Source organism: Saccopteryx bilineata, chromosome 3 (genome assembly GCF_036850765.1).
Source record: "Saccopteryx bilineata isolate mSacBil1 chromosome 3, mSacBil1_pri_phased_curated, whole genome shotgun sequence".
Lineage (NCBI taxonomy): Eukaryota > Metazoa > Chordata > Mammalia > Chiroptera > Emballonuridae > Saccopteryx > Saccopteryx bilineata.
The window spans coordinates 150836361-150864242 of record NC_089492.1 but is presented as its reverse complement, the minus strand read 5'-3'; the positions used below and the strand labels follow the sequence as shown (position 1 = coordinate 150864242).

At 46.5% G+C, this 27882-nt stretch overlaps 1 protein-coding gene across 1 annotated transcript; it reads left to right on the top strand.

Annotated features, from left to right (window-relative positions):
- Nucleotides 1-346: 346 nt before the first annotated feature.
- On the top strand, nucleotides 347-27764 carry ANKRD39 (ankyrin repeat domain 39). Its single transcript, XM_066267781.1, has 4 exons — nucleotides 347-482; nucleotides 7240-7343; nucleotides 8646-8849; nucleotides 26485-27764. Exons 1-4 carry the CDS (start codon nucleotides 395-397, stop codon nucleotides 26626-26628), a joined length of 540 nt encoding a protein of 179 aa, XP_066123878.1. The 5' UTR covers nucleotides 347-394; the 3' UTR covers nucleotides 26629-27764.
- The last annotated feature ends 118 nt before the right edge of the window (nucleotides 27765-27882 follow it).

Sequence of the window (27882 nt, the reverse complement as noted above, 5' to 3'; positions counted from 1 at the left end):
TAAGACCTTTCAAATGGCCACGATGCGGAAAGTTGGGGGAAGGACCTGGGGGCGGCACCTCCCTTCCCATGGGAGCCTCGGGGACACGAAAGTCCTGGAGGGCTGGCTCCGGCGTGCCACACATAAGAACCCCGCCTCGCAGCCACGACCCCGGCGCCGCTCTTCCCAGACCGTGGGTCCCGATCCTTGACGGCGCAGTCTCCGTTGAGCCTCGGGCGCCCCCGTACGGTCCTAGGGTGAAGCTCGCAGCCCGGGTCCCGCCCCGCCGCCCGATTGGCTCCCGCGCGAGAGGCCAGGCACCTAACTGGTCGGCGGGACCGCGGCCGCCAACTGGTCAGGTCTCGCGGCCGGCGGCGCGCGTGCCCGTCCGACAGCCGGAGGCTCGGAGGACAGTATGGCTGCTCCCGAGCCATGCGCCGAGCGGCCCTGCTGTACCCACTCTGGCGCGCAGCAGACGCTGGACGAGATGGACTTCGAAAGAGGTGAGGCGGTCGCGGCCCGGAGGTGGCCGGAGGGCATGGCATGGTCCCGGTCCCAGGTCACCGAGAGCTCGCCCGGGCCTACGTCGAGCTCAGCCACTGGAAACGCCGACCCTCCCGACCGGCGCGCAGGGAGGAGGCGGAGCCCAGCGGGACGTGGGGATTCCGGCCTGCTTGGGTGTCGGAGAGGGGCGGCTGGGGATCTGCACCGACGGGATGGATGGAGCTGCGGGGCAAGAGGCCGCACTGTGCCGGGACTAAGTTTCTGAGCCTCTCTGTCGGCCCTGTGTGCGCAAGATACTGCCAAGGTGGTCCTCGCGCCGGCCACCCTACCGTGAGGCCTAGAGAAGTAATACTTTTTTTCGCACCTGCCTTTTTTCTTCCACCTCTCCCCCCCCCCCTTTTTTTTTTTACAGAAACAGAGAGAGAGTCAGAGAGAGGGATAGATAGGGACTGACCAGACAGGAACGGAGAGATGAGAAGCATCAATCATTAGTTTTTCGTTGTGTCACTTTTAGTTGTTCATTGATTGCTTTCTCATATGTGCCTTGACTGTGGGGCTACAGCAGACCAAGTAACCTCTTGCTAGAGCCAGCGACCTTGGGTCCAAGCTGATAAGCTTTGCTCAAGCCAGATGAGCCCGCGCTCAAACTGGCAACCTGGGGGTCTCGAACCTGGGTCCTCTTCATCCCAGTCCAACGCTCTATCCACTGCGCCACCGCCTGGTCAGGCTCCCACCACTCCTTTAGTAGTGAGAACTAGTAGTTCTCACCTGGGATAATTCTGTCCCTTAAGGGGCTTTGACAGTGTCTAGAGACATTTCATTTTGTGCTGCAGGCCTCCAGTAGATAGAGACCAGGGATGCTGCATGCAGCCCACAATGCACAGGACAGCTCCCAATTACAGGGTTATCTGGCCCAAACTCTCAGGTATGCTGTTCTTGAGAAAAAAATATTGCTCTATGCAAAGTAGGGCCCCTTTCCCTCCAGTTTACTGTGATATAGATCACCTTGCTTTCATCAGAGCAGATTTTACAATCTGATACTACAGGCACACCTTGGAGATACTGCAAGTTTGATTCCAGACCACTGTAAAAAGGGAGTATCTCAATAAAGCAGGTTGAAATATTTTTACTGATGGAGGGTCTTGCTTTCAATTTGTAAAATACATGTCTGTGAAGTACAGCACAAGGTGTGCCTGTGTTTTGTTTTTTTGCTCATTATCTATTTTGCACACATGGAAAAAGTCTTTATCTTTATCTCTTTTTGTTTGTTTGTTTGTTTTTTAAATAAGTTGCTGGTAAGAGAGACAGACTCCCGCATGCACCCGACCGGGATCCACCCGGCATGCCCACCAGGGGGCGTTGCTTCATTGCATCCACAGCCATTCTAGCGCCTGAGGCAGAGGCCATGGAACCATCCTCAGCGCCTGGGCCAACTTTGCTCCAATGGAGCCTTGGCTGCAGAAAGGGAAGAGAGAGACAGAGAGAAAGTAGAGGAGGAAGGGTGGAGAAGCAGATGGGTGCTTCTCCTCTGTGCCCTGACTGGGAATCGAACCCCGGACTTTCACATACCCAGCTGACACTGTACTGCTGAGCTAGCTGGCCATGGCTTATATTTTTTTGTTTTTTCATTTTCCCCTTCACATCTTCTTTCTGGGTTCATTTTTCTTTTTCCTGAAGTTATATCCTTTAATAGTTTTTTCAGTGAGCATGCTCCCTTACACACACATGAGGGGTAGCTTAGCTGGTATGAAATTCTAGGTTGACAGTTCTTTTTTCCCCTCAATCTTTTAGAAATATACTTTTGTCTTCTTGTACCTGCTGCTGCTGTTAAGAAATCTGATTGCATATGGAAGTCCTGGGCTCAATTCCTGGTCAGGGCACACAGGAGAAGAGACCATTTGTTTCTCTCCCCTTCCCTTCTCTCTCTTTCTGCCCCCCCCCTTTCTCTTTGTTCCTCTCCCCTCATTGCAGCCATGGCTCAAATGATTCAAGCATATCCCCCAGGCACTGAGGATGGCTCCATGGAGCCTCCACCTCAGGCACTAAAAATATTAATAGGTTGGTTGGGAGCAGCCTCAGATAAGCAGAGCATCGGCCCCAGATGAAGTCCCCCAACGGTAGGGGCACATGTGGGAGTCTGCCTCTGTATCTCCCTACTCTTGTTAAAAATAAAAAAAAACAAAACCTTAAAACCTTAAAAAAAGAGAGAAATCTGCTGATAATCTGTTTGTAATTCTTTTTTTATTATTTTATTTTTACTATTATTTTTTTACAGAGACAGAGAGAGAAGGAATAGACAGGGACAGACAGACAGGAACAGATAGAGATGAGAAGCATCAATCATTAGTTTTTCGTGGTGACACCTTAGTTGTTCATTGATTGCTTTCTCATATGTGCCTTGACTGGGGGGCTACAGCAGACCAAGTAACCCCTTGCTCCAGCCAGCGACCTTGGGTCCAAGCTGGTGAGCCTTGCTCAAACCAGATGAGCCCGCACTGAAGCTGGCGACCTGGGGGTCTCGAACCTGGGTCCTTCACATCCCAGTCTGACGCTCTATCCACTGCACCATCGCCTGGTCAGGCTGTTTGTAATTCTTAAGTGAGTGAAGATTTTTTTCTTTTTTGTAACTTTTTTTTTCCTTGATGTTCAATCACCATGCCAAATTTGTTTTTATTAATCCTTGGGATTTTTTTTTTTTAAGATTTTATTTATTGATTTTGTAAAAAGAAGAGAGTGGGGCAAGAAGTATCAACTCATAGTTGCTTTACTTTAAGTTGTTCATTGCTTGCTTGTTGTATGTGCCTTGACCAGGCAAGCCCAGGGATTCAAACCCGTGACCTCAGCTTTCCAGTTCAAACTCTATCCACTGCAGCACCACAGGCCCAACCGTCCTTGGGGTTTAATGTAGTTTTTCATCTGAGAATTTGTTTTTTTCTTTACTAAAGAATAATTCTCTTAAAACATTACCTCTTTTTATTTTTGAAACCAATATTAGACATATTTTGGTACATTGTGACTTCTATGTTTCTTTATTTCTGTAATATTTTTCTCTATACTATTCTGCATTCTGGGTGATTTACAAATTATTAATTCTCTCTTCAACTGGGTCTGCAGTACTGTTGAATCGTCTATTTTGTTGTTTTATTTTAGTGATTCTTTTTTTGTTTTGTTTTGTTTTTGTTTTTGTTTTTTTGTTTTTTTTTTTTTTTTAGAGGCAGCGATAGACAGGGACAGACAGACAGGAACAGAGAGAGATGAGAAGCATCAATCATCAGTTTCTCGTTGCGCCTTGCGACTTCTTAGTTGTTCATTGATTGCTTTCTCACACGTGCCTTGACCACGGGCCTTCAGCAGACCGAGTAACCCCCTGCTGGAGCCAGCGACCTTGGGTCCAAGCTGGCGAGCTCTTTGCTCAAGCCAGATGAGCCCGCGCGCGACCTCTGGGGTCTCGAACCTGGGTACTTCCGCATCCCAGTCCGACGCTCTATCCACTGCGCCACCGCCTGGTCAGGCTTAGTGATTCTTTTTAAAAAAAATTTTTTTTTATTCATTTTTAGAAAGGAGAGGGGAGGGAGAGAGAGAGTGAGGAGAGAGAGAAGGGGGGAGGAGCAGGAAGCATCAACTCCCATATGTGCCTTGACCAGGCAAGCCCAGGGTTTTGAACCGGCGACCTCAGCATTTCCAGGTCGACGCTTTATCTACTGTGCCACCACAGGTCAGGCCCTATTTTAGTGATTCTTCATTTTAATTTATTGACTTTTGTGTCAGATTCACTTGCTGTTTTCTTTTTCCCCCACCCCCAGTGTTCTGTTGATTTGTTGATTATATTCTTTTATCTCAATGAACACATTAAATATTGTTTTAAAGTCTTAGATTGCACTGCCTGACCAGGCAGTGGCACAGTGAATAGAGTGTCAACCTGGGACACTTAGAACCTAGGTTTGAAACCCAGAGGTCACCAGCTTGAGCGCAAGCTCATCTTTCGGCCTATCTAGCTTGAGTGCGGAGTTGCTGGCTTGCATGTGGGGTCATAGACATGACCCCATGGTCACTGGCTTGGTCTCAAATGTTACTGGCTTGAAACCCAAGGTTGCTGGCTTGAGCAAGGCATCACAAGCTCAGTTGGAGCCCCTAGTCAAGGCACATATGAAAAAGCAATCAATGAACAACTAAAGTATCACAAGTTGATGCTTATGTCTCTCCCTTCCTGTCAATCTGTGTGTTCCCCCCCATCCTCCTGTCGCCCCCCTCCCAAATAATGTCTTAAATTGCACTATTATGGCTAGTTTTTGGAGCACGCATTCTCTCTCTCTCTCTCTCTCTCCCTTTTTTAAATTTTAGAGAAAGGGTGAAAGACAGAAATATCGATCTCTTCCTATATGTGCCCTGACCAAATATCAAACCCATAACCTTTGTGTATCAGAACAACACTAGACAACTGAGCTATCTGGCCAGGGCTATATTTTCTCATTTTGCTGAATGTCTTGCTTGGCAATGGATCTGTTCATGTTTACCAGCTTCTAATCTTGAGCTCACTGTGGGGTAGGGGGTGAGGTCCTCTTTTGTAGGAGAACCCCATACATACCTTTGCTGGCTAATGGAAGCATCCTTATGGGGTATATATTTTTGTGTTTTTAAGGTTTTTATTTATTGATTTTAGAGAGAGGAGAGAGAAAAAGGGGGTGAGGAGTAGAAAGCATCAACTTGTAGTGTTTGCTTCTCATATTTGCCTTGACCAAACAGGCCCGGGGTAATGAGCCAGCAATCTCAGCATTCCAGGTTTATCTACTGTGCCACCACAGATCAGGCTGTGGGGCATTTTTAAAAGTTGCCTCTGGGCCCTGGCCGGTTGGCTCAGTAGTAGAGCATTGGCCTGGCGTGCAGGAGTCCCGGGTTCAATTCCCGGCCAGGGCACACAGGAGAAGCGCCCATCTGCTTCTCCACCCCTCCCCCTCTCCTTCCTCTCTGTCTCTCTCTTCCCCTCCTGTAGCCAAAGCTTCATTGGAGCAAGGTTGGCCCAGGCGCTGGGGATGGCTCCATGGCCTCTGCCTCAGGCACTAGAATAGCCCTGGTTGCAACAGAGCGATGTCCCAGATGGGCAGAACATTGCCCCCTGGTGGGCATGCCTGGTGGATCCCAGTTGGGCACATGCAGGAGTCTGTCTGACTGCCTCCCTGTTTCCAACTTCAGAAAAATACAAAAAGAAAAAAGTTGCCTCTGTAACCCTAGGCTTGCCTGGTCAAGGCACATATGGGAGTTGATTCTTCCTGCCCCTTTTCCCTCTCTCTCCTCTCTAAAATGAATAAATAAGTAAAAGTTACTTCTGCCTGGCCTGTATAGGGTTCAATTGTCTGGATTAATTTTAGTTTGGGGCTTTGCTCTCTAGTGGTAATGTGGGTAGAAATAAGTCCCACACTTCTAAATTGTATAGGGCAGGGCATCTAATTTTTGAGATTTCTTCTGCCTTTGCTGTCTTCTAACATCTATTCAAATGGTTAGATTTCTGTTCAAATTTCCTTTAGATTTCTGTTCAAGTGCCAGCTTATCAGAGATGCCATCCCACCACCTATACCCCTTCTCTTCCTTTTTTTTTTTTTTTTAATTTTTCTGAAGTTGGAAACAGGGAGGCAGTCAGACAGACTCCCGCATGTGCTCGACCGGGATCCACCCGGCATGCCCACCAGGGGGCGATGCTCTGCCCATCTGGGTTGTTGCTTTGTTGCAACCAGAGCCATTCTAGCGCCTGAGGCAGAGGCCACAGAGCCATCCTCAGCGCCCGGGCCAACTTTGCTCCAATGGAGCCTTGGCTGCGGGAGGGGAAGAGAGAGACAGAGAGGAAGGAGAGGGGGAGGGGTGGAGAAGCAGATGGGCGCTTCTCCTGTGTGCCCTGGCCGGGAATCGAACCTGGGACTCCTGCACGCCAGGTCGACACTCTACCACTGAGCCAACTGGCCAGAGCCCTTATTTTTCTTTATAGCACTTAGTACCATCTTACTTATTTCATAAATATGTATTTTTCTTTGTCTCTCTCCTTTAAATAGAATATAAGCTCCAGAAGACCCAAATTTGGGGGAGGGGTCTTTTACTCTCAGCTGACTTACTATCCAGAATAGCTCCAGGCGCATAGTAGGTATTCGGTAGATATTTGTTGAATGCATGAAGGGCTTGGGTTTGTTTCCTGCTGTATACTCACAGCAGGAGAGTGGATAGTTTTCAGTCCAGTTCATACATGAGGTTCTTCCTTCTGGCTTTGTGCACAGAATATCGTCTAGTTCCCTACCACACATGTGGGCTGCAGCATTTGCTTCAGACTATGCTCCGGCATTGGAGCAAAAGCCCCTGAAGTGTGTGTCTCATTCTGAGGACTCTTTGGATCCTACAGATGCATTGATTGCTCACCACTTTGGCTGTGGTCTTCACCTTGTTCTGGCATAAGGTGGTGTCCTTTTTGTGCTTTTGAATTTGACTATATATTCAAACATTTTAAACACTGCTCAACATTTGTGTACTTAAGGTAGGGAGAAGCGGTTTCTATGTCTGCCCAATTCTCCTGCCCTCATCAGACAAGTCTGTCTGGGTCCCAGCACCTAGGACAATCCTTGGCACAGAGGAGGTGCTCAGTTAATATTTCTTGAATGAATATTAACAAAACATCCATTTCTCACCAATTTTATGGTTGAGAAAATGGAGGCTAAGGGCTAAAGGAAACATTAGAAGTCCTTGGCATCATTCAGTACTTTGGTTGTCTTTCCACAGGAATCTGGTCAGCAGCCTTGAATGGAGACCTGGGCCGAGTGAAGTATTTAATCCAGAAGGAAACGGACCCTAGTCAGCCCGACTTGGCTGGCTACACAGCTCTGGTGAGCTGGGAAGAACTTGGAATCCCCTGTTCTCTGAGCGGGATCGAGGTTTACCTTTGTCTTCTCCCTCCCTTTTTTCTTATTGATTGACTGATTGATTGTCTGACAGAGAGGGACTGACAGACAGTAAGGGAGAGAGATGAGAAGCATCAATTCTTCGTTGCAGCACCTTCATTGTTCATTGATTGCTTTCTCATATGTACCTTGACGGGGTGGGGGGCTACAGCAGAGCAAGTAACCCCTTGCTCAAGCCAGCGACCTTAGGCTCAAGTTGGTGAGCCTTGCTCAAACAGATGAGCCTGTGCTCAAGCCGGCAACCTCGGGGTTTCGAACCTGGGTTCTCTGCGTCCCAGTCCTCTGCGACGCTCTATCCACTGTGCCACCACCTGGTCAAGCCATTTATTTTTTTAAATGATTTTATTTATTGATTTTGAGAGAGAGAGAGAGAGAGAGAAAGTGAAAGAGGAGTGGGAAGCATCAACTTGTATTTGTTTCTGGTATGTGCCTTGACCAGACAAGCCCAGGGTTTTGGACCAGCGACCTCAGCTTTCCAGGTCAATGCTCTATCCACTGTGCCACCACAGGTCAGGCTAGGTTTTTTTAAATTAGCGTACATGGGCCTGACCTGTGGTGGTGCAGTGGATAAAGCGTCGACCTGGAAATGCTGATGTCGCTGGTTCGAAACCCTGGGCTTGCCTGGTCAAGGCACATATGGGAGTTGATGCTTCCAGCTCCTCCCCTCTTCCCTCTCTCTGTTTCTCTCTCTCCCTCTCTCTCCTCTCTAAAATCAATAAATAAAATTTTAAAAAAATTAGTGTACGTGATTTACATTAGTTATTTAATTTCATTTTCTTTTTTCTTTTTTTTTTTTTTTTAAAGTGAGCTTTTTAAAAATTTTTTTTAAATTTATTTTTAGAGAGGAGAGAGAGGGAGAGAGAGAGAGAGAGAGGAGAGAGAGACAGAGAGAGAGAAGGGGGGAGGAGCTAGAAGCATCAACTCCCATATGTGCCTTGACCAGGTAAGCCCAGGGTTTCGAACCAGCGACCTCAGCATTTCCAGGTCGACACTTTATCCACTGCGCCACCACAGGTCAGGCCATTTAATTTCATTTTCATAGCAATTCTCTGATGTAAAAATGATTGAGGAAACTGATGTCAGACATGAAGACATTTGCCTAGGTCACACAGCTGATTGAGTAGCCCCTGGGGGATCCAAACCTCTAGCCTCTACCCAGGGCCAATGGCCCACCACCCTGTTGCCAGCTTGGTTCTACAGTCTGATCTTGGTCTCTGTTTCCTGCAGCACTATGCCAGCCGCAATGGGCACTATGCAGTATGCCAGTTCCTGCTGGAAAGTGGGGCCAAGTGTGATGCCCAGACACATGGGGGTGCTACCGCCCTACACCGGGCGAGCTACTGTGGGCACACTGAGATTGCACAGCTTCTGCTCTCACATGGGTCCAACCCGAGACTGGTAGATGATGATGGCATGACTAGTCTACATAAGGTATGCCCCTCACCCCTTCAAAAACTTGTTCTTAGCCTGACCCGTGGTGGCGCAGTGGATAAAGCGTCGACCTGGAAATGCTGAGGTCGCCGGTTGAAAACCCTGGGCTTGCCTGGTCAAGGCACATATGGGAGTTGGTGCTTCCAGTTCCAATCCCCTTCTCTCTCTCTGTCTCTCCTCTCTGTCTCTCCTCTCTAAAAATGAATAAATTAAAAAAGAAAAACTTGTTCTTCGTCTTTATAAAGGTATATAACATGTTCACCATATAAATTATGGGGAAAATGGAAAAGCATAAAGTGGAAAGTAAAAATCATTTTATTTTATATTATTTATTGATTTCAGAAAGAGAGAGAAGGGGGGCAGGGCAGTGGAGTGGGAGGCATCAACATGTAGTTGCTTGTCGAATGTGCCTTGACTGGGCAAGCCTGGTGACCTCAGCATTCCAGGTCAACAGTTTATCCACTGCCACCACAGTTCAGGCTAAAGATAATTTTAAATGTTAATTTCTTATTGATTTTTTTAGAGAGAGAGGAAGGGCGAGTGAGAGGCAGGAACATCGATCTGTTCTGTGTGTGCCCTGACTGGAAATCGAACTGGCAACCTCTGCACTTTGGGACAGTGTTATAACCAACCAAGCTGTCAGGCCAGAGATAAAAATCATGTTAATCTCAGTGCTCACTTCTCATCATTTTAGGATTAATGTATAATTTCCCAGCGTTTTTCCTGTGCATGTAAGTTGGAATTAAATGTACAGTGTCATTCCTTTCCTTCAGTGGTATTTATCATGAAGGCTTTTCTATATGATTTCTTGAAACTTGCGCCTACTCTCACCTGTCCCTGTAGTCCCCTGTCCGTGCTGTGCTAGACTGATCATTTCACTGCTCTTCTGATGAGAAGTGCCTACATGTGGTGGACAGGTGGAGGGGTACAGGCGGTATGCTGGGAACATGAGTCCCTTCACTGTCTAGCCCATCTTCTAGGTTCCTCCCTTAAGGCAAACATGTTTTGTTTTTTTGTTTGTTTGTTTGTTTTTTGTCTTTTTCTGAAGCTGGAAACGGGGAGAGACAGACAGACTCCCGCATGTGCCCGACCGGGATCCACCCAGCACGCCCACCAGGGGGCGATGCTCTGCCCCTCCGGGGCGTCACTCTGCCGTGACCAGAGCCACTCTAGCGCCTGGGGCAGAGGCCAAGGAGCCATCCCCAGCGCCCGGGCCATCTTTGCTCCAATGGAGCCTTGGCTGCGGGAGGGGAAGAGAGAGACAGAGAGGGGGGGGGGGTGGCAAATGGGCGCTTTTCCTATGTGCCCTGGCTGGGAATCGAACCCAGGTCCCCCGCGCACCAGGCTGACGCTGTACCGCTGAGCCAACCGGCCAGGGCAAGGCAAACATGTTTACCCATTTCTTATCTTTGAGAAGTGGTTTATGAAAACTTATTGGATGTGTGCGTAAATTTTCTTCTCCACTTGTTTTACTCCAGAGTGATGGTTTTAAAAAGCAGTTCTGAGCCCTGGGTTCGATTCCCAGCCAGGGCACATAGGAGAAGTGCCCATTTGCTTCTCCACACTCCCCCCTTCCTCTCTGTCTCTCTTTTCCCCTCCCGCAGCGAGGCTCCATTGGAGCAAAGATGGCCCGGGCGCTGGGGATGGCTTCTTGGCCTCTGCCCCAGGCGCTAGAGTGGCTCTGGTCGCGGCAGAGCGACGCCCCGGAGGGGCAGAGCATCGCCCCCTGGTGGGCGAGCCGGGTGGATCCCGGTCGGGCGCATGCGGGAGTCTGTCTGACTGTCTCTCCCCGTTTCCAGCTTCAGAAAAATACAAAAAAAAAAAAAAAAAAAAAAAAAAAGCTGTTCTGATCATGCCATAACTTAGACTCCTTCAGAAGCTGTACCAAGTCATTGAATTGGCTCACCAGGCTTGGGATTAACTCTTCCTACCTTTCCATTTGTCTTTTTTTGTTTTTTTAACTTGTTTATTTACAACCAGAAGCACAAAAAAGAATATTCTTGCCCTGGCCAGATAGCTCAGTTGGTTAGAGTGTCTTTCTCATACACAAAGGTTGCCAGTTCGATCCCCAGTGGAGGCACATACAGAAACAGATCAGTGTTTCTCTCTGTTTCTCTCTTCCTCTCTAAAATCAATCAATAAAAAAAAATTTTTTTTAAATACCTTTATTTTTTTTAAGATTTTGTTTATTGATTTTACAGAGAGAAGAGGGTAGGGGGATGAGTAGTTGTTTCATTGTAGCTGTTCATTGGTTGCTTGTCATATGTGCCTTGACTGGGCAAGCCCTGGGTTTCAAACTGACAACCTTACCCTTCCAGGTGGGCTCTCTATCCACTGTGCCACCACAGGTGAAGCTAAAAAAGAATATTGAATCGTAGATTATGAGACACATTTCTGGATGTGAATATTAAAATATAAATATTTAAGTAGTTATCTGCATAATTTAACAATAAAACAGGTGGCTGAAACTTCTTTTGCTTCAGTAAAAATCTCACTTTTTTTTTTTTTTTTTTTTTTTGTATTTTTCTGAAGCTGGAAACGGGGGGGGGGGGGACAGTCAGACAGACTCCCGCATGCACCCGACCGGGATCCACCTGGCACGCCCACCATGGGGCGACGCTCTGCCCACCAGGGGGCGATGCTCTGTCGCGACCAGAGCCACTCCAGCGCCTGGGGCAGAGGCCAAGGAGCCATCCCCAGCGCCCGGGCCATCTTTGCTCCAATGGAGCCTCGGCTGCAGGAGGGGAAGAGAGAGACAGAGAGGAAAGAGAGGGGGAGGGGTGGAGAAGCAGATGGGTGCTTCTCCTGTGTGCCCTGGCCGGGAATCGAACCCGGGACTTCTGCACGCCAGGCCGACGCTCTACCACTGAGCCAACCGGCCAGGGCAAAAATCTCACTTTTTTAAAAAACAATTTCATTTATTGATTTTAGAAAGAGGAGAAAGGAAGAGAGGGAGAGAGAGAGAGAAGGGGGGAGGAGCCTCAAATATCAACTTATAGTAGTTGCTTCTTATATGTGCCTTGGCTGGGCATGCCCAGGGTTTTGAACCAGTGACCTCAGCTTTCCAAGTCAACACTTGATCCACTGCAGCATCGCAAGTCAGGCTCTGTGCTCACTTTTTAAAAATTAGGTGTTTTGTGGGGTTTTTAGTTTCTTTTAATTTTTAATTGATTGATTTAGAGAGGAAGGGAGAGAGAAATGGGAACTCTGAACTGTTCCTGTATATGCCCTGACCAGGGATCGAATAGCAACCTCTATGCTTCTGGACAGTACTCCAACCAAACCAAGCTATCCGGCCAGGGCTAAAAATTCGTTTTAATAATAGTTGATATACAATATTATATCACTTTTAGGCATCAGCATAGTAATTAAACTCTTTCATATCAGAGACATGTCCCTCAGAAGAGGCTCTCAATTACAGACTCTGTCACACCCCATCACGTAGCTAGTTCTCAGCCACAAAGACAAGACACATTCATGATTATTTCCAGGTGAAAGCCTTTGGGAATCAATATTCCAAATCCATACACTCCACTCCATTGCCCCTGCTGGAACAGAGACCTTTGGGGTTAACCAGTCTACAGCGAGCACCCTGGACTCCAGCAGCGTAACTGACAGAGAGGTTCCTCTGTAGGCGTAGCAGCCTTGACATGTTATGTCTACAGAGGTAAAATTCTTGTTTTATTGTATTTTTTTTACAACCAACTGTTAAATGATACATGTTACTCCTTTTTTAATGAGTAATGAGAGTAGGTGTAATACCTTGGAATGGTATTTAGACACTAGTAGATACATTTTAAAAAGAGATTTAACAGTTTTGTTGTATTTAATGCTTCGTGATACATCTTATATGAGGCATATAAACTAATCAGAGAAGTACAGAGTGGACTGGTGGTTACCAGGGACTGTGGGGAGGGGCAATGGATGGGAAAGTTGCTGTTCAGTGGGTCTGCATTTCAGTTATGCAGATGATGGTCCAGAGATCTGCAGTGTGCCTGTAGCTTAGAATATAATGTGGTACACTGTAACATTTGTTAAGAAGATGGCTCTCATGTTAAGTGTTTTCACTACAAAAAAAAAAAAATGAGAAAAGCCATTTCAAGGATCAACTTAATTTTTAGTGTAAATATATCAGAAAAATTTTGAACAAAGAAATACTGCACTTGGATGCACATCAAGGGAAGATGTAAGCATTTCCCTTCTTTGGTTTCTTTTTTTTTTTAATTGATTTTAATTTATTGTGTTTACATAGATTCTAGTCTTCTTTTTTTATTTATTGATTTTTAGAGAGAAAAGAAGGGAAAGAGACAGAGAAACATTGATTTGTTCCACTCATTCATGCTGTCATTGGTTGACTTGTGTGTGCCCTGACCAGGGATTGAACCCACAACCTCAGCACATTAGGACGATGCTCCAACCAACTGAGCTGCTAGGTCAGGACTTCTTCAGTTTATCTTGAGCTTTTGTCCCGTCTCTTTCCTTCTAGTCTTTTTCAGTTTCCTGACCCTACCCTTCAGACCCACCAGGCCATTTAAATCAAGCAGGTCCTCCTGGATGCCTCTCAACTTCTGTTTTTCATCTTGCTGTTCTGATTTTCATTCTCTCCTTCCTCAGCCTCTACATGACATGCTAGAAGTGCCTTCCAGTTCCTCAGACATGCAGAGCTCACCCACCTGTATGCCCCAGAACACTCTGTGCTTGACTTTTCCTAACTCTTCTTGCCTCCTGAAATTCCTTGTTTGAGCCTGTCTCTCCTAAAAGATAGCAGGGACTTGACCTTGTTGACTGTTGTAGCGCAAGCACTGCGCACAGATATTCAATGAATATGAGTGAACAACTGGATGTTGTTTTAAGATCCTTGCTAGTTGGAGAAGCAGACTGCTTGTTTCTTAATGGTTTAAACTATTCATTGTTTATTTGTTTATTTTTTTGCAGAGACAGAGGGATAAACAGGGACAGACAGACAGGAACGGAGAGAGATGAGAAACATCAATCATTAGTTTTTCATTGCAACACCTTAGTTGTTCATTGATTGCTTTCTCATATGTGCCTGGACTGGGGGGCTACAGCAGACCGAGTAACCCCTTGCTCGAGCCAGCAACCTTGGGTCCAAGCTGGTGAGCTTTGCTCAAACCAGATGAGCCCACGCTCAAACTGGCAACCTCGGGGTCTCGAACCTGGGTCCTTCCACATCGCAGTCCGACGTTCATCCACTGCGCTACCGCCTGGTCAGGCTATTCATTGTTTATTTATTTATTATTTTTTTTATTATTCATTTTAGAGAGGAGAGGGAGAGACAGAGAGGAGAGGGAGAGAGAGAGAGGAGAGGGAGAGAGAGAGAAAGGGGGAGGAGCTGGAAGCATCAACTCCCATATGTGCCTTGACCAGACAAGCCCAGGGTTTCGAACTGGCAACCTCAGCATTTCCAGGTTGACGCTTTATCCACTGCGCCACCACAGGTCAGGCTATTCATTGTTTATTGATGGACACTTAGATTGTTTTCATGACTTGGCTATTGTAAATAATGCTGCAATGAACATATCTTTTCAAATTAATGTTTTGAGTTTCTTTGGATAAATACCCAGAAGTAGAATTGCTAGGTCATATAGTAGTTCTGTTTTAAAATTTTTTATTTTATTTTATTTTTTTTTACAGAGACAGAGAGAGAGATTCAGAGAGAGGGATAGACAGGGACAGACAGACAGGAACAGAGAGAGATGAGAAGCATCAATCATTAATTTTTCGTTGCGTGTTGCAACACCTTAGTTGTTCATTGATTGCTTTCTCATATGTGCCTTGACCGCGGGCCTTCAGCAGACCGAGTAGAGCTGGTGAGCTTTTGCTCAAACCAGATGAGCCTGCGCTCAAGCTGGTGACTTCGGGATCTCGAACCTGGGTCCCCCGCATCCCAGTCCGACACTCTATCCACTGTGCCACCGCCTGGTCAGGCTGTTTTAAATTTTTTGAGGAACTTCCATACTGTATTCTATAGTGGCTACATCAATTTACATTCCCACCAACAGTGCACGAGGATTCCCTTTTCTCCATATACTGGCTAACATTTGTTGTTTGTTGATTTATTGATAGCCATTCTGACAGGTGTGAGGTGATATCATGGTTTTGATCTACATTTCTCTGATGATTAGTGATATTAAGCATCTTTTCATTAGTCTGTTGGCCATCTGTATGTTCCTTTGGAGAAATGTCTTTTGAGATACTCTGACCTCCTTTTTTTTTTTTTTAAGCAAGAGAGAGAGACTGGCAGACAGACAGACAGACAGGAACATCGAACTATTCCTGTATGTGCCCTGACTGCACTTTGGGACTATACTTTAACCAACCAAGCTAACTGGCCAGGGCTGTTTGTTTCTTGATGCTGGCCATGTAGCTGTGAACCTCCCTTTTGCTGCATCCCAGAAATTTTGGAAATTTGTGTTTTTATTTTCATTTGTCTCAGGGTAGTTATTGATTTCCTCCTGTTTAGTAGCATGTTCTTTAGTTTCCACATATTTGTGTGTTTTTCCATTTTCTTTTTTTTGTAACAAAGAGAGGGACAGACAGGAAGGGAGAGAGATGAGAAGCATCAATTCTTTGTTGCGGCTCCTTAGTTGTTCATTGATTGCTTTCTCATATGTGCCTTGACCTGGGGGGCTACCACAGACCGAGTGGCCCCTTGCTCTAACCAGATGAGGCCTGTTCAAGCTGGTGACCTCGAGGTTTAGAACCTGGGTCCTCTGCGTCCCAGTCTGACATTGTATCCACTGTGCAACCGCCTGATTAGTCTCCATTTTCTTGATATGATTTTAATCTTGAATTTATTGAGACTTGTTTTGTGGTGTAATATGTAGTCTATCCTGCAGAATGTTCCATGTGCACTTGAAAACATGTATTATGCAGTTTTGGATAAAATGTCTATCAAGTCAATCTGGTATAACGTGACATTTAAGGCCATTATTCCCTATTTTCTGTCAGGGTGATCTTCATTGACATGAGTGGGACATTAAAATTTCCTGCTATTATTATATTACTCTGGATTTCTCCATTTATGTCCGTTAATAATTGCTTTATATATTTAGATGCTATGTTGGGTGTATAGATATTTATAATTGTTATATCCTCCTCTTGGATTGATCCATTTATAATTATGTAGCATTCTTCTTTTTTTACATTTTTAAAAAATTTTATTTATTGAGGCCCTGGCCGGTTGGCTCAGCGGTAGAGCGTCGACCTGGTGTGTGGGGGACCTGGGTTCGATTCCCGGCCAGGGCACATGGGAGGGGCGCCCATTTGCTTCTCCACCCCTCCCCTCCTTCCTCCTTCCTCTCTGTCTCTCTCTTCCCGTCCCGCAGCCGGGGCTCCATTGGAGCGGGGATGGCCTGGGCGCTGGGGATGGCTCCTTGGCCTCTGCCCCAGGCGCTGGAGTGGCTCTGGTCTCCGCGGAGCGACGCCCTGGAGGGGCAGAGCATCACCCCCTGGTGGGCAGAGCATCGCCCCTGGTGGGCGTGCCGGGTGGATCCCGGTCGGGCGCATGCGGGAGTCTGTCTGACTGTCTCTCCCCGTTTCCAGCTTCAGAGAAATACAAGAAAAAAAATTTTATTTATTGAGAAAGAAAGACAGTGATTTGTTGTTCCACTTTATTTATACATTCACTGGTTGATTCTTGTATGTGGCCTGACCAGGGATCAAACCCACAACCTTGGTGTATTAGGATGATGCTCTAACCAACTGAGCTACCTGACCAGGGCCTTTTTTTATTTGTTGTTTTAAAGTCTATTTAATCTGGTATGAGCATTGCTACCCCAGCTGTCTTTTCATTTCTCTTTGTAGAAATAATCTTTTTTCATCCTTTCACTTTGTCTATATGTGTCTGTCAGTTTCAAATGAGTCTCTGTAAACAAAATATAAATGGGTCCTGGCTTTATTTATTTGTTTTGAGAGAAAGACTGATAGAGACAGCAAGGGAGAGAGAGGGTGAGAAGCACCAACTCATGATTGCTTTCACTTTGTATATTGATTGCTTCTCCTACATCCCTTCACCAGGCCTGAGCCAATGTCCATAGGTCATGGTGTTTAATCGATTCAGTCATCCTGTGTGGTTTTTGGGGGTTTTTTTTGTTGTTGTTGTTTGTTTGTTTGTTTTGTGACAGAGACAGAGGGACAGACAGGAAGGGAGAGAGATGAGAAGCATCAGTTCTTCGTTGCAGCACCTTAGTTGTTCGTTGATTGCTTTCTCAAATGTGCCTTGACTGGGGGCTACAGCAGACCGGGTGACCCCTTGCTCGAGCCAGTGACCTTGGGTCCAAGCTGGTGAACCTTGCTCAAACCAGATGAGCCCACGCTCAAGCTGGCGACCTCTGGGTCTTGAACCTTGGTCCTCCGCATCCCAGTCTGACGCTCCATCCAGTGTGCGACTGCCTGGTCAGGCTATTTTGCAGGTTTTTGGTTTGTGGTTACCATGAGGTTTATGTACAGTGTGTCCGTAAAGTCATGGTGCACTTTCGACCAGTCACAGGAAAGCAACAAAAGACGATAGAAATGTGAAATCTGTACCAAATAAAAGGAAACCTCTCCCAGTTTCATACCTATTCAGTGCAGTTCGATGTGGGCTCACGCACAGATTTTTTAGTGCTCCTTAGGTAGCTATCCCGTATAGCCTCTACAGACTCGTCACTGACTGATGGCCTACCAGAACGGGGTTTCTCCACCAGACTGCTGGTTTCCTTCAACTGCTTATCCCACCGAGTAATGTTATTCCTATGTGGTGGTGCTTCGTTATAAACATGCCGATATTCACGTTGCACTTTGGTCATGGATTTGAATTTTTTTTTTTTTTTTTTCTTTTCCATTTTTCTGAAGCTGGAAACAGGGAGAGACAGTCAGACAGACTCCCGCATGCGCCCGACCGGGATCCACCCGGCACGTCCACCAGGGGCGATGCTCTGCCCACCAGGGGGGCGTTGCTCTGCCCATCCTGGGCGTCGCCATCTTGCGACCAGAGCCACTCTAGCGCCTGAGGCAGAGGCCACAGAGCCATCCCCAGCGCCCGGGCCATCTTTGCTCCAAATGGAGCCTTGGCTGCGGGAGGGGAAGAGAGAGACAGAGAGGAAAGCGCGGCGGAGGGGTGGAGAAGCAAATGGATGCTTCTCCTGTGTGCCCTGGCCGGGAATCGAACCCGGGTCCTCCGCACGCTAGGCCGACGCTCTACCGCTGAGCCAACCGGCCAGGGCCCTGGATTTGAATTTAACGAGCCACAGAACACACTGAACTTTCCTCTGTACCGTCCACATCTCGACTGGCATGGCCGTGGGCTGCTTCACTGTATACACGGTGTTACGTCATCATGTGCGCATGCACACATGCTGCCACATCATCCTACAGAAACTGGGAGGGTTTTCTTTTTATTTGGTGCAGATTTCACATTTCTATCGTCTTTTGTTGCTTTTCTGTGACCAGTCAAAAGTGCACCGTGACTTTACGGACACACTGTATATCATTCTATTTTTTTAATTTTTCTGAAGCTGGAAACGGGGAGAGACAGTCAGACAGACTCCCACATGCGCCCGACCGGGATCCACCCGGCACGCCCACCAGGGACGTCGCTCTACCTTGACCAGAGCCACTCTAGTGCCTGGGCCTGGGGCAGAGGCCAAGGAGCCATCCCCAGCGCCCGGGCCATCTTTGCTCCAATGGAGTCTTGGCTGAGGGAGGGGAAGAGAGAGACAGAGGAAGGAGGGGGGGTGGAGAAGCAAATGGGCGCTTCTCCTGTGTGCCCTGGCCGGGAATCGAACCTGGGTCCCCTGCACGCCAGGCCGACGCTCTACCGCTGAGCCAACCGGCCAGGGCCTAATTTTTTTTTTTACAGAGACAGAGAGTCAAAGAGAGGGATAGATAGGGACAGACAGGGATGGAGAGAGATGAGAAGCATCAATCATCAGTTTTTTTTTTGTTTTTTTTTTTTTCATTTTTCTGAAGCTGGAAACAGGGAGAGACAGTCAGACAGACTCCCGCATGCGCCCGACCGGGATCCACCCGGCACGCCCACCATGGGGCAACGCTCTGCCCACCAGGGGGCGATGCTCTGCCCATCCTGGGCATCGCCATGTTGCGACCAGAGCCACTCTAGCACCTGGGGCAGTGGCCAAGGAGCCATCCCCAGCGCCCGGGCCATCTTTGCTCCAATGGAGCCTTGGCTGCGGGAGGGGAAGAGAGAGACAGAGAGGAAAGCGCAGCGGAGGGGAGGAGAAGCAAATGGGCGCTTCTCCTGTGTGCCCTGGCCGGGAATCAAACCCGGGTCCTCCGCACGCTAGGCCGACGCTCTACCGCTGAGCCAACCGGCCAGGGCCAATCATCAGTTTTTCATTGTGACACCTTAGTTGTTCATTGATTGCCCTCTCATATGTGCCTTGACTGTGGGCCTTCAGCAGATGGAGTAACCTCTCGCTCAAGCCAGCGACCTTGGGCTCAAGCTCGTGAGCCTTGCTCAAACCAGATGAGCCCGCACTCAAGCCAGCGACCTCGGGTCTCGAACCTGGTTCCTCCACATCCCAGTTCAACACTCTATCCCCTGCGCCACCACCTGGTCAGGGGAGTTTGGTACTTTTGTCTTTTGTTTATCATAGTAGCTTTTTAAATGGCTGCTTTACTATGTTTATTAAATATTTGCCTTTACCAGTAGATTTATTTTTCTTTATCTTGTTTTCTTTTTTTGTTTTAATTAAATTTAATGGGGTGACATTGATAAATCAGGGTACATATGTTCAGAGAAAACATCTCTAGGTTATTTTGACATTTGATTATGCTGCATTCCCATCACCCATAGTCCAGTTGTCTTCCATCACCTTCTAACTGGTTTTCTTTGTGCCCCTCCCCTCCCCAATCCCTCCCTTTCCTCCCCCCCCTCCCCATAACCCTCACACTCTTGTCCATGTCTCTGAGTCTCATTTTTATGTCCCACCTATGCATGGAATCATATAGTTCTTAGTTTTTTCTGATTTACTTATTTCGCTCAGTATAATGTTATCAAGGTCCATCCAATGATCCGACATCATCATTTCTTATGGCTGAGTAGTATTTCATAGTATATATGTACCAAGGCTTTTTAATCCACTCGTCCACTGACGGACACTTGGGCTGTTTCCATATCTTCGCTATTGTGAACAATGCTGCCATAAACATGGGGGGTGCATTTCTTCTTTTCAAACAATGCTATGGTGTTCTTGGGGTATATTCCTAAAAGTGGTATAGCTGGGTCAAAAGGCAGTCCGATTTTTATCATAATTTCTTGAAGAATCTCCGTACTGTTTTCCACAGTGGCTGTACCAGGCTGCATTCCCACCAGCAGTGCAGGAGGGTTCCCTTTTCTCCACATCTTCGCCAGCACTTATTCTGTGTTGTTTTGTTGATGAGCACCATTCTGACTGGTGTGAGGTGATATCTCATTGTGGTTTTAATTTGCATTTCTTTAATGACTAGTGATGTTGAGCATTTTTTCATCTGCCTATTGGCCATCTGTATGTCCTCTTTGGAGAAGTGTCTATTCATTTCTTTTGCCCATTTTTGGATTGGATTGTTTGTCTTCCTGGTATTGAGTTTTACAAGTTCTTTATAAATTTTGGTTATTAACCCCTTATCAGACGTATTGTCAGATATGTTCTCCCATTGTGTAGTTTGTCTTTTTATTCTGTTCTTATTGTCTTTAGCTGTGCAGAACCTTTTTAGTTTGATATAGTCCCATTTGTTTATCCTGTCTTTTATTTTACTTGCTGCGAGAGATGTCAGAGAGCTTACTGCCTGTTTTCTTCTAAGATGCTTATGGTTTTACGGCTTACATTTAAGTGTTTTATCCATTTTGAGTTTATTTTTGTGAATGGTGTAAATTGGTGGTCTAGTTTCATTTTTTTGCAGGTAGCTGTTCAATTTTCCCAACACCATTTGTTGAAGAGGCTGTCTTTACTCCAATGTATGCTCTTACCTCCTTTGTCAAATATCAGTTGTCCATAAAAGTGTGGGTTTATTTCTGGGTTCTCTGTTCTGTTCCATTGATCTATGTGCCTGTTCTTATGCCAGTACCAGGCTGTTTTGAGTACAATGGCCTTGTAGTATAACTTGATATCAGGAAGTGTGATACCTCCCACTTTATTCTTCCCTTTCAAGATTGCTATTCGAGGCTATTCGTGTTCTCTTTTGGTTCCATATAAATTTTTGGAATATGTCTTCTATATCTTTGAAGTAAGTCATTGGTATTTTAATTGGTATTGCATTGAATTTATAAATTGCTTTGGGTAATATAGACATTTTAATGATGTTTATTCTTCCTAACCATGAGCACGGTATAAGCTTCCACTTGTTTGTATCTTCCCTGATTTCTTTTATCAATGTTTTATAATTTTCCGAGTACAAGTCTTTAATCTACTTGGTTAAATTTATTCCTAAGTACTTTATTTTTTTGGTTGCAATGGTAAAGGGGATTGCTCCCTTAATTTCTCTTTCTGACAGTTCATTGTTAATGTATAAAATGCCTCTGATTTCTGAGTATTAATTTTTTTATCCTGCCACCTTGCTGAATTCATTTATCAGGTCTAGTAGTTTTTTGTTTAGCAGTAGATTTTTTTTTCCTTTCTCATATTTCCTTGGTTTTGATTATAGCCCCTCTCTCTCTGTCTCTCTCTCTTTAAGCAAGAGATGGATGTATAGGAAGGGACAGAGAGATGAGAAGCATCAACTCATAGTTGTGTCACTTTAGTTGTTCATTGGTTGTATATAATGCATGCCTTGATCTGGGGGCTCAAGCCAAGCAGTAACCCTAGCTCAAGCCAGCAACCTTTGAGTCATGTTGATGATCCCATGCTCAAGCTGGTGAGCCCACACACAAGCCAGATGCGCCCATGCTCAAGTCGGCAACCTTGGGTTTTTGAACCTGGGACCTCAGCCTCCCAGGTCGACACTCTATCCACTGCGCCACCACTGGTCAGTCTGGCCTCTCCTTTTCTCCTTAAAGAAGACCCTTTAACATTTCTTGTAAAGCTGGTTTTGCTTGCCCAGCAAACTCTTTGTCTTTCTTCAATTCTAAATAATAACCTTGCCCAGTAAAGTATTCTAGGTTGTTGGTTCCTTTTGTTTTTTATTACAGAGAGAGTCAGAGAGAGGGATAGATAGGGACAGACAGACAGGAACGGAGAGAGTTGAGAAACATCAATCATCAATTGTTCATTGTGGTGCTTTAGTTGTTCATTGATTGCTTTCTCATATGTGCCTCGACCCTGGGGCTACAGCAGACCGAGTAACCCCTTGCTTAAGCCAGTGACCTTGGGTCCAAGCTGGTGAGCTTTGCTCAAACCAGATGAGCCTGGCTCAACACGCGCTCAAGCTGGTGACCTCGGGGTCTCGAACCTGGGTCCTCCACATCCCAGTCCAATACTCTATTCACTGCGCCACCGCCTGGTCAGGCTATAGGTTCCTTTCTATCAGCACTTTATGTCCTGCCACTGCATTCTGGCCTGTATGGTTTCTGCTAAGAAATCAGCAAATAGCCTTATGAGGTTTTTTTGTATGCAACTTGTTTGCCACTTTCTGGGTTTAAGGTTGGCTCTTTAGCCTGGCCTGTGGTGGCACAGTGGATGGAGCATCAACCTGGAATGCTTAGGTCAGCAGTGTGAAGTCCTGGGTTTGCCCAGTTAAGGCACATATGAGAAGCAACTATTATGAGTTGATGCTTCCTACTCCCTCATCCGCTCTCTCTCTTCTATCTAAAATCAATAAATTAAAAAATCTTTAAAGAAAAGATTTTTTTATTTTTAACTTTTGCCTTTTTTTTTTTTTTTGTATTTTTCCGAAGCCGGAAATGGGGAGGCAGCCAGATAGACTCCCGCATGCGCCCGACCGGGATCCACTCGGCACGCCCACCAGGGTCTACGCTCTGCCCACCAGGGGGCGATGCTCTGCCTCTCCGGGGCGCTGCTCTGCCACGACCAGAGCCACTCTAGCGCCTGGGGCAAAGGCCAAGGAGCCATCCCCAGTGCCTGGGCCATCTTTGCTCCAATGGAGACTTGGCTGTGGGAGGGGAAGAGAGAGACAGAGAGGAAGGAGGGGGAGGTAGAGAAGCAAATGGGCGCTTTTCCTATGTGCCCTGGCCGGGAATTGAACCCGGGTCCCCCGCACGCCAGGCCAACGCTCTACCGCTGAGCTCACCGGCCAGGGCTGTATTTGTTTTTTGTATTTTTTCGAAGTTAGAAGTAGGGAAGCAGTCAGACAGACTCCGGCATGCGCCCGACCGGGAGACACCCGGCATGCCCACCAGGGGGTGATGCTCTGCCTATCTGGGGCATTGCTCCCTTGCAGCTGGAGCCATTCTAGAGCCTGAGACAGAGGCCATAGAGCCGTCCTCAGTGCCCGGGCAAACTTTGCTCCAATAGAACCTTGGCTGCAGGAGGGGAAGAGAGAGACAGAGAGGAAGGAGAGGGGGAGGGGTGGAGAAGCAGATGGGTGCTTCTCCTGTGTGCCCTGACCGGGAATTGAACCTGGGACTTCCACATGCCAGGCTGACACTGTACCACTGAGCCAACCGGCCAGGGCCTTTTTGAATTCTTTATCAAGTAAATTACTTATCTCTGTTTTATTGGGATTTTTCTTTTTCTTTTACTTGAGAGATATTCCTTCATTTTTAAATTTTGTTTGACTTTCTAATTTCTTTAATTAGACAAAATAGCTATCTTTTCCAGTCTTGAAAATGTGGTTGTATAGAAGTGACCTGTGTAGGCTGTGTGTGCTGGGTGGTTTTGGCCAGCCATTGGACCCAGGCAGGCACTCATAGTACCCTGGGCACTGGCCTGCCAGGCTAGAGCAGCTCCAGCTGGGGAGGCCAGGTACATGTGGTAATGTCCTGTTGATCCTTCTTGCTGCCTATGTTCAGAGCTGAAACGGGCTCTGGGTAAAGTGGTCGGGAAAGCACTTCAGTGACCCAGCATGCGGGTCAGAGCACCTGGATAGAGCTCCTGCCCTGTGGAGGTAGAGGGGGATGTAAACAATGCTGTTTGTTCACTGCCTCCTCTGACACCAGAGAATTCCCTTGATCTTGGAGGGCTCTCATAGTTCCCCTTCTCTGTACAGTTTGTCTTTTATTTGTTTGCAGAAGCTTGTTCATTTGTTCTCAGTTGTTTCTTAGGAGGAATTGCTCTCTCTATACGGGCATATATTTCAGTGTGCTCATGGGAAGGCCAAATTCAGTGTCCTCCCACGCCACTGCCATCTTTTACCTCTCTTTCTTTCTAAAAAAAATAAACTACTTGCAAACATTGGTACTTTTTTTCCTTTTGGTTAAAAATTACTAAGGGCGGCCCTGGCCGGTTTGCTCAGCGGTAGAGCGTTGGCCTAGCGTGCAGAGGACCCGGGTTCGATTCCCGGCCAGGGCACACAGGAGAAGCGCCCATTTGCTTCTCCACCCCTCCGCTGCGCTTTCCTCTCTGTCTCTCTCTTCCCCTCCCGCAGCCAAGGCTCCATTGGAGCAAAGATGGCCCGGGCGCTGGGGATGGCTCTGTGGCCTCTGCCTCAGGCGCTAGAGTGGCTCTGGTCGCAACATGGCGACGCCCAGGATGGGCAGAGCATCGCCCCCTGGTGGGCAGAGTGTCGCCCCATGGTGGGCGTGCCGGGTGGATCCCGGTCGGGCGCATGCGGGAGTCTGTCTGACTGTCTCTCCCTGTCTCCAGCTTCAGAAAAAATGAAAAAAAAAAATTACTAAGGGCCCTGGCCAGTGGCTCAGTGGATAGACCATTGGCCTGACGTATGGATGTCCTGGGTTCAATCCCTGGTCAGGGCACACAGGAAAAGTGACCACCTGCTTCTCTCCCCTTCCCTTTCCCCTTCACTCCCTCTTCCCCTTCCGCAGCCAGTTGCTCAATTGGTCCGAGCATGTCCCCAGGCACTGAGAATAGCTTGTTTGGTTCAAGCATCAGCCTCAGGTGCTAAAAATAGCTTGGTATTTGAGCATTGGTTCAAGATGGGGTTGTCGGGTGGATCCTAGTCAAGGTGCATGTGGGAGTCTGCCTCACTATCTGCCCATCTCTCACCTAAAAATAAAAAGGAAGGGGACCCTGGCTGGCAAAGTCACAAGTGTGATCCCTGGTCAGGGCATGTACAAAAAGCAACCAATGAGTGCACACCTAATAGAACAACTAAGTGGAACAACGTGAGTTGAATATTCTTTCTCTCTCTCAAATCAATGAAAAAAGTTGAGATAGATATATAAAAAAAAAAGAAAAAGTTATTTTAAAAATATTACTTAGAAGCCCTGGTTGGTTGGCTCAGTGGATAGAGTGTCAGACTGGCGTGCAGACATCCTGGGTTCAATCCCCAGTCAGGGCACATATGAGAAGCGACCATATGCTTCTCTCCCCTGCCCTCTCCCCCTTTACTCTCTCTTCACCTCTTGCAGAAATTGGCTTGTGGTCTAAGTGTTGGCCTCAGTCACTGAAGATAGCTTGGTTGCTTCAAGCATCAGCCCAAAACGGGGGTTGCTGAGTGGATTGTGGTCTAGTATGTGTGGGAGTCTGTCTATCTCCCCTCTTTTCAATTTAAAAAAATTACTTAGAATGCATCTCACAGTTGCTCCCAACATACCACTGTCTGGATTAAGGCAGTAGAATTGAGAACCTGAATCTATTCATCAAGAGAGCCTGTTAAAAAAAGATTTGACTTCGAATTTGGGATGATGTTTGCTACTAATTAATTTTTTCATACCTCAAAAGCCCCAGTTGTCCATCAGTTTGTCTTTTGGAAGGAGTAGAGAATACAACAATACCATGGTGGTAACAGTTGCTAAGAGTTCAGACAGACCTGCCTTAGAATCCTCAGGCTGCACACTACCTTTGTGACCTTAGGCAAGTCACTTAACTAATAAATCTCAGTTTCTTCTTTTATAAAATGGGAATAATGATAGTTCCTGCTTCTGAAGGTTACTGTGAAAATCAAATAAGATAATCTATATATATCACTTAACTGTTATTTTTTGGAGATAGGTTAGAAATTGCCATCCAGATTGGGATCACCCATCTCAGAGGAGAAGAGGAAAAAGCTGGGAAACAGGCCCGTTTTTCTCTGTTCATCTGAGTTCCCAGAGGGTAGGGGCCATGTCTCATGTCTCTTGTGCTCATGGTGCCCAGCACCCTTCAGGGGTCTCAAACTCGCGGCCCGCATGTGGCCCGCCGAACAATTTTGTGCGGCCCACAGACTAATCCACGAAGTTCAAAATATTTTGGATAAAATTAAGCCCGTGGATTAGTCTGCGGGCTGCACAAAATTGTTCGGCGGGCCGCATGCGGCCCGTGGGCCACGAGTTTGAGACCCCTGCTAGATGGTCTGAATATTTGTAAAAGACCCTTAGAGACCCAAGGTTCTGTACTTGTCTTTAATGTGCAGCCTGGATAGAGAAGAATGGCCACTGAACAGAGAACATAAGAACCCAAAATTCATGCTGTCAGAATGGCACTAGAGTACTCCACCAATCTGTGTGCGAGTCATGGGATTTGATAGGAATTAGGTGAGTGTCTCCATTTCCATGAGGACCAAGAGATCACCAGAAACAGGAAGGAAGAGCAGGGCCCAGTGAAGGTGTGACTTTTGATTCAGGCTGCTCTTTCCACAGGCTGCTGAGAAGGGTCACATGGACATCTGCTCCCTCCTCTTGCAACACAGCCCATCCTTGAAGGCTGTCCGGGATCGGAAGGCACGACTAGCATGTGACCTGCTGCCCTACAACAGTGACCTACGGGACCTGCTGGCCAGCTGAATCACTACCCTTCCGTCTCAGGCTGCCATGCAAGGGTACATAGCCTAGGTCTCCCAGCCCCTGCTTTTGTCAGCATCCATGCTGCAGGTGGGAAACTGAGGCCCAAAGAGCCAGGAAGAGCCTGATTTTGGCCACTAGAATGAGCATAGATTTGGTAGGCTGCAAGTGCTTAAGCCTGGACAGATGATCCTATTCTGAATTCATGTGGAAACATCTATCTTTTTGGAAAAAATAAAGTTATATCCTTACTTTATACCATGCCCAAAATTAAATTTCAAGTAGATTTAATGACCTAAATTAAAAAAAACACAAAACTATGACCTGACCTGTGGTGACACAGAGGATAAAGCACCGACCTGGAACATTAAGATTGCTGGTTAGAAACCCTGGGCTTGTCTGGTCATGGCACATATAGGAGTTGATACTTCCTGCTCCTCCTCCTTTTCTCTCTCCTTCTTCTAAAAATCAATAAATTAAAAAAAAAATTTTGTTAAAACCATAAATATTAGAAGAAACTATGGAATATGTAACAAATTAAAAGCTTCTTGTAGCCCAAGGGACCTTGGTAAAAGTCAGTTTACCTGTCCTCCCCATTTCCTCATCTGTAAGATGAGAAGGGTTAGAATAGGGCCAGCCTCAAAGTCACTGTGAGGATTAGCCGCTTGAATATATGGGGGGCAATGGAGAGAGCTCCTGGCATGTTGCAAGCAATGTAATTAGAGCAACACTTCCACAAAACCTTAGCACATTTTTATACCATAATTTCATTCCTTTTAATCTGATAGATTTTATAGTGCTATTGCTTTGAGTTGCTGACTACCAGTGGGGTTGATACCTGTCTTCTGTGAACTTCCTGTCCACACCCTTTGCACATTAACATTTTTTTCTTTTTATTAACTCATAGGAGCTGTCTATGTATTGTGGGTACTACTATTTTATATGTACAATAATTTCTTCCTTTCATACTGTCATTTGTCTTTGTTGGTATCTATCTGTTCATGGAAATTGGTGTAGCTACTGTGGATGGCAGTTTGGCAATATATATTAAAATTTAAGTGGACAGGGCCAATAATTTGATTTCTGTGTAGCTCCCTAGAGAAATATTTATCCATGTCTACAAAAGTGCTTATTTATAGAGGTATTTACAAAGAGGCACAGTAGAACCTGAGGTGTAATGTTACAGAAAAGAAGATAACAGGGTGCTAATAGGAAATGGACCTTCTGATCCATGTTATTTGAGTGCCATGCAGTGGA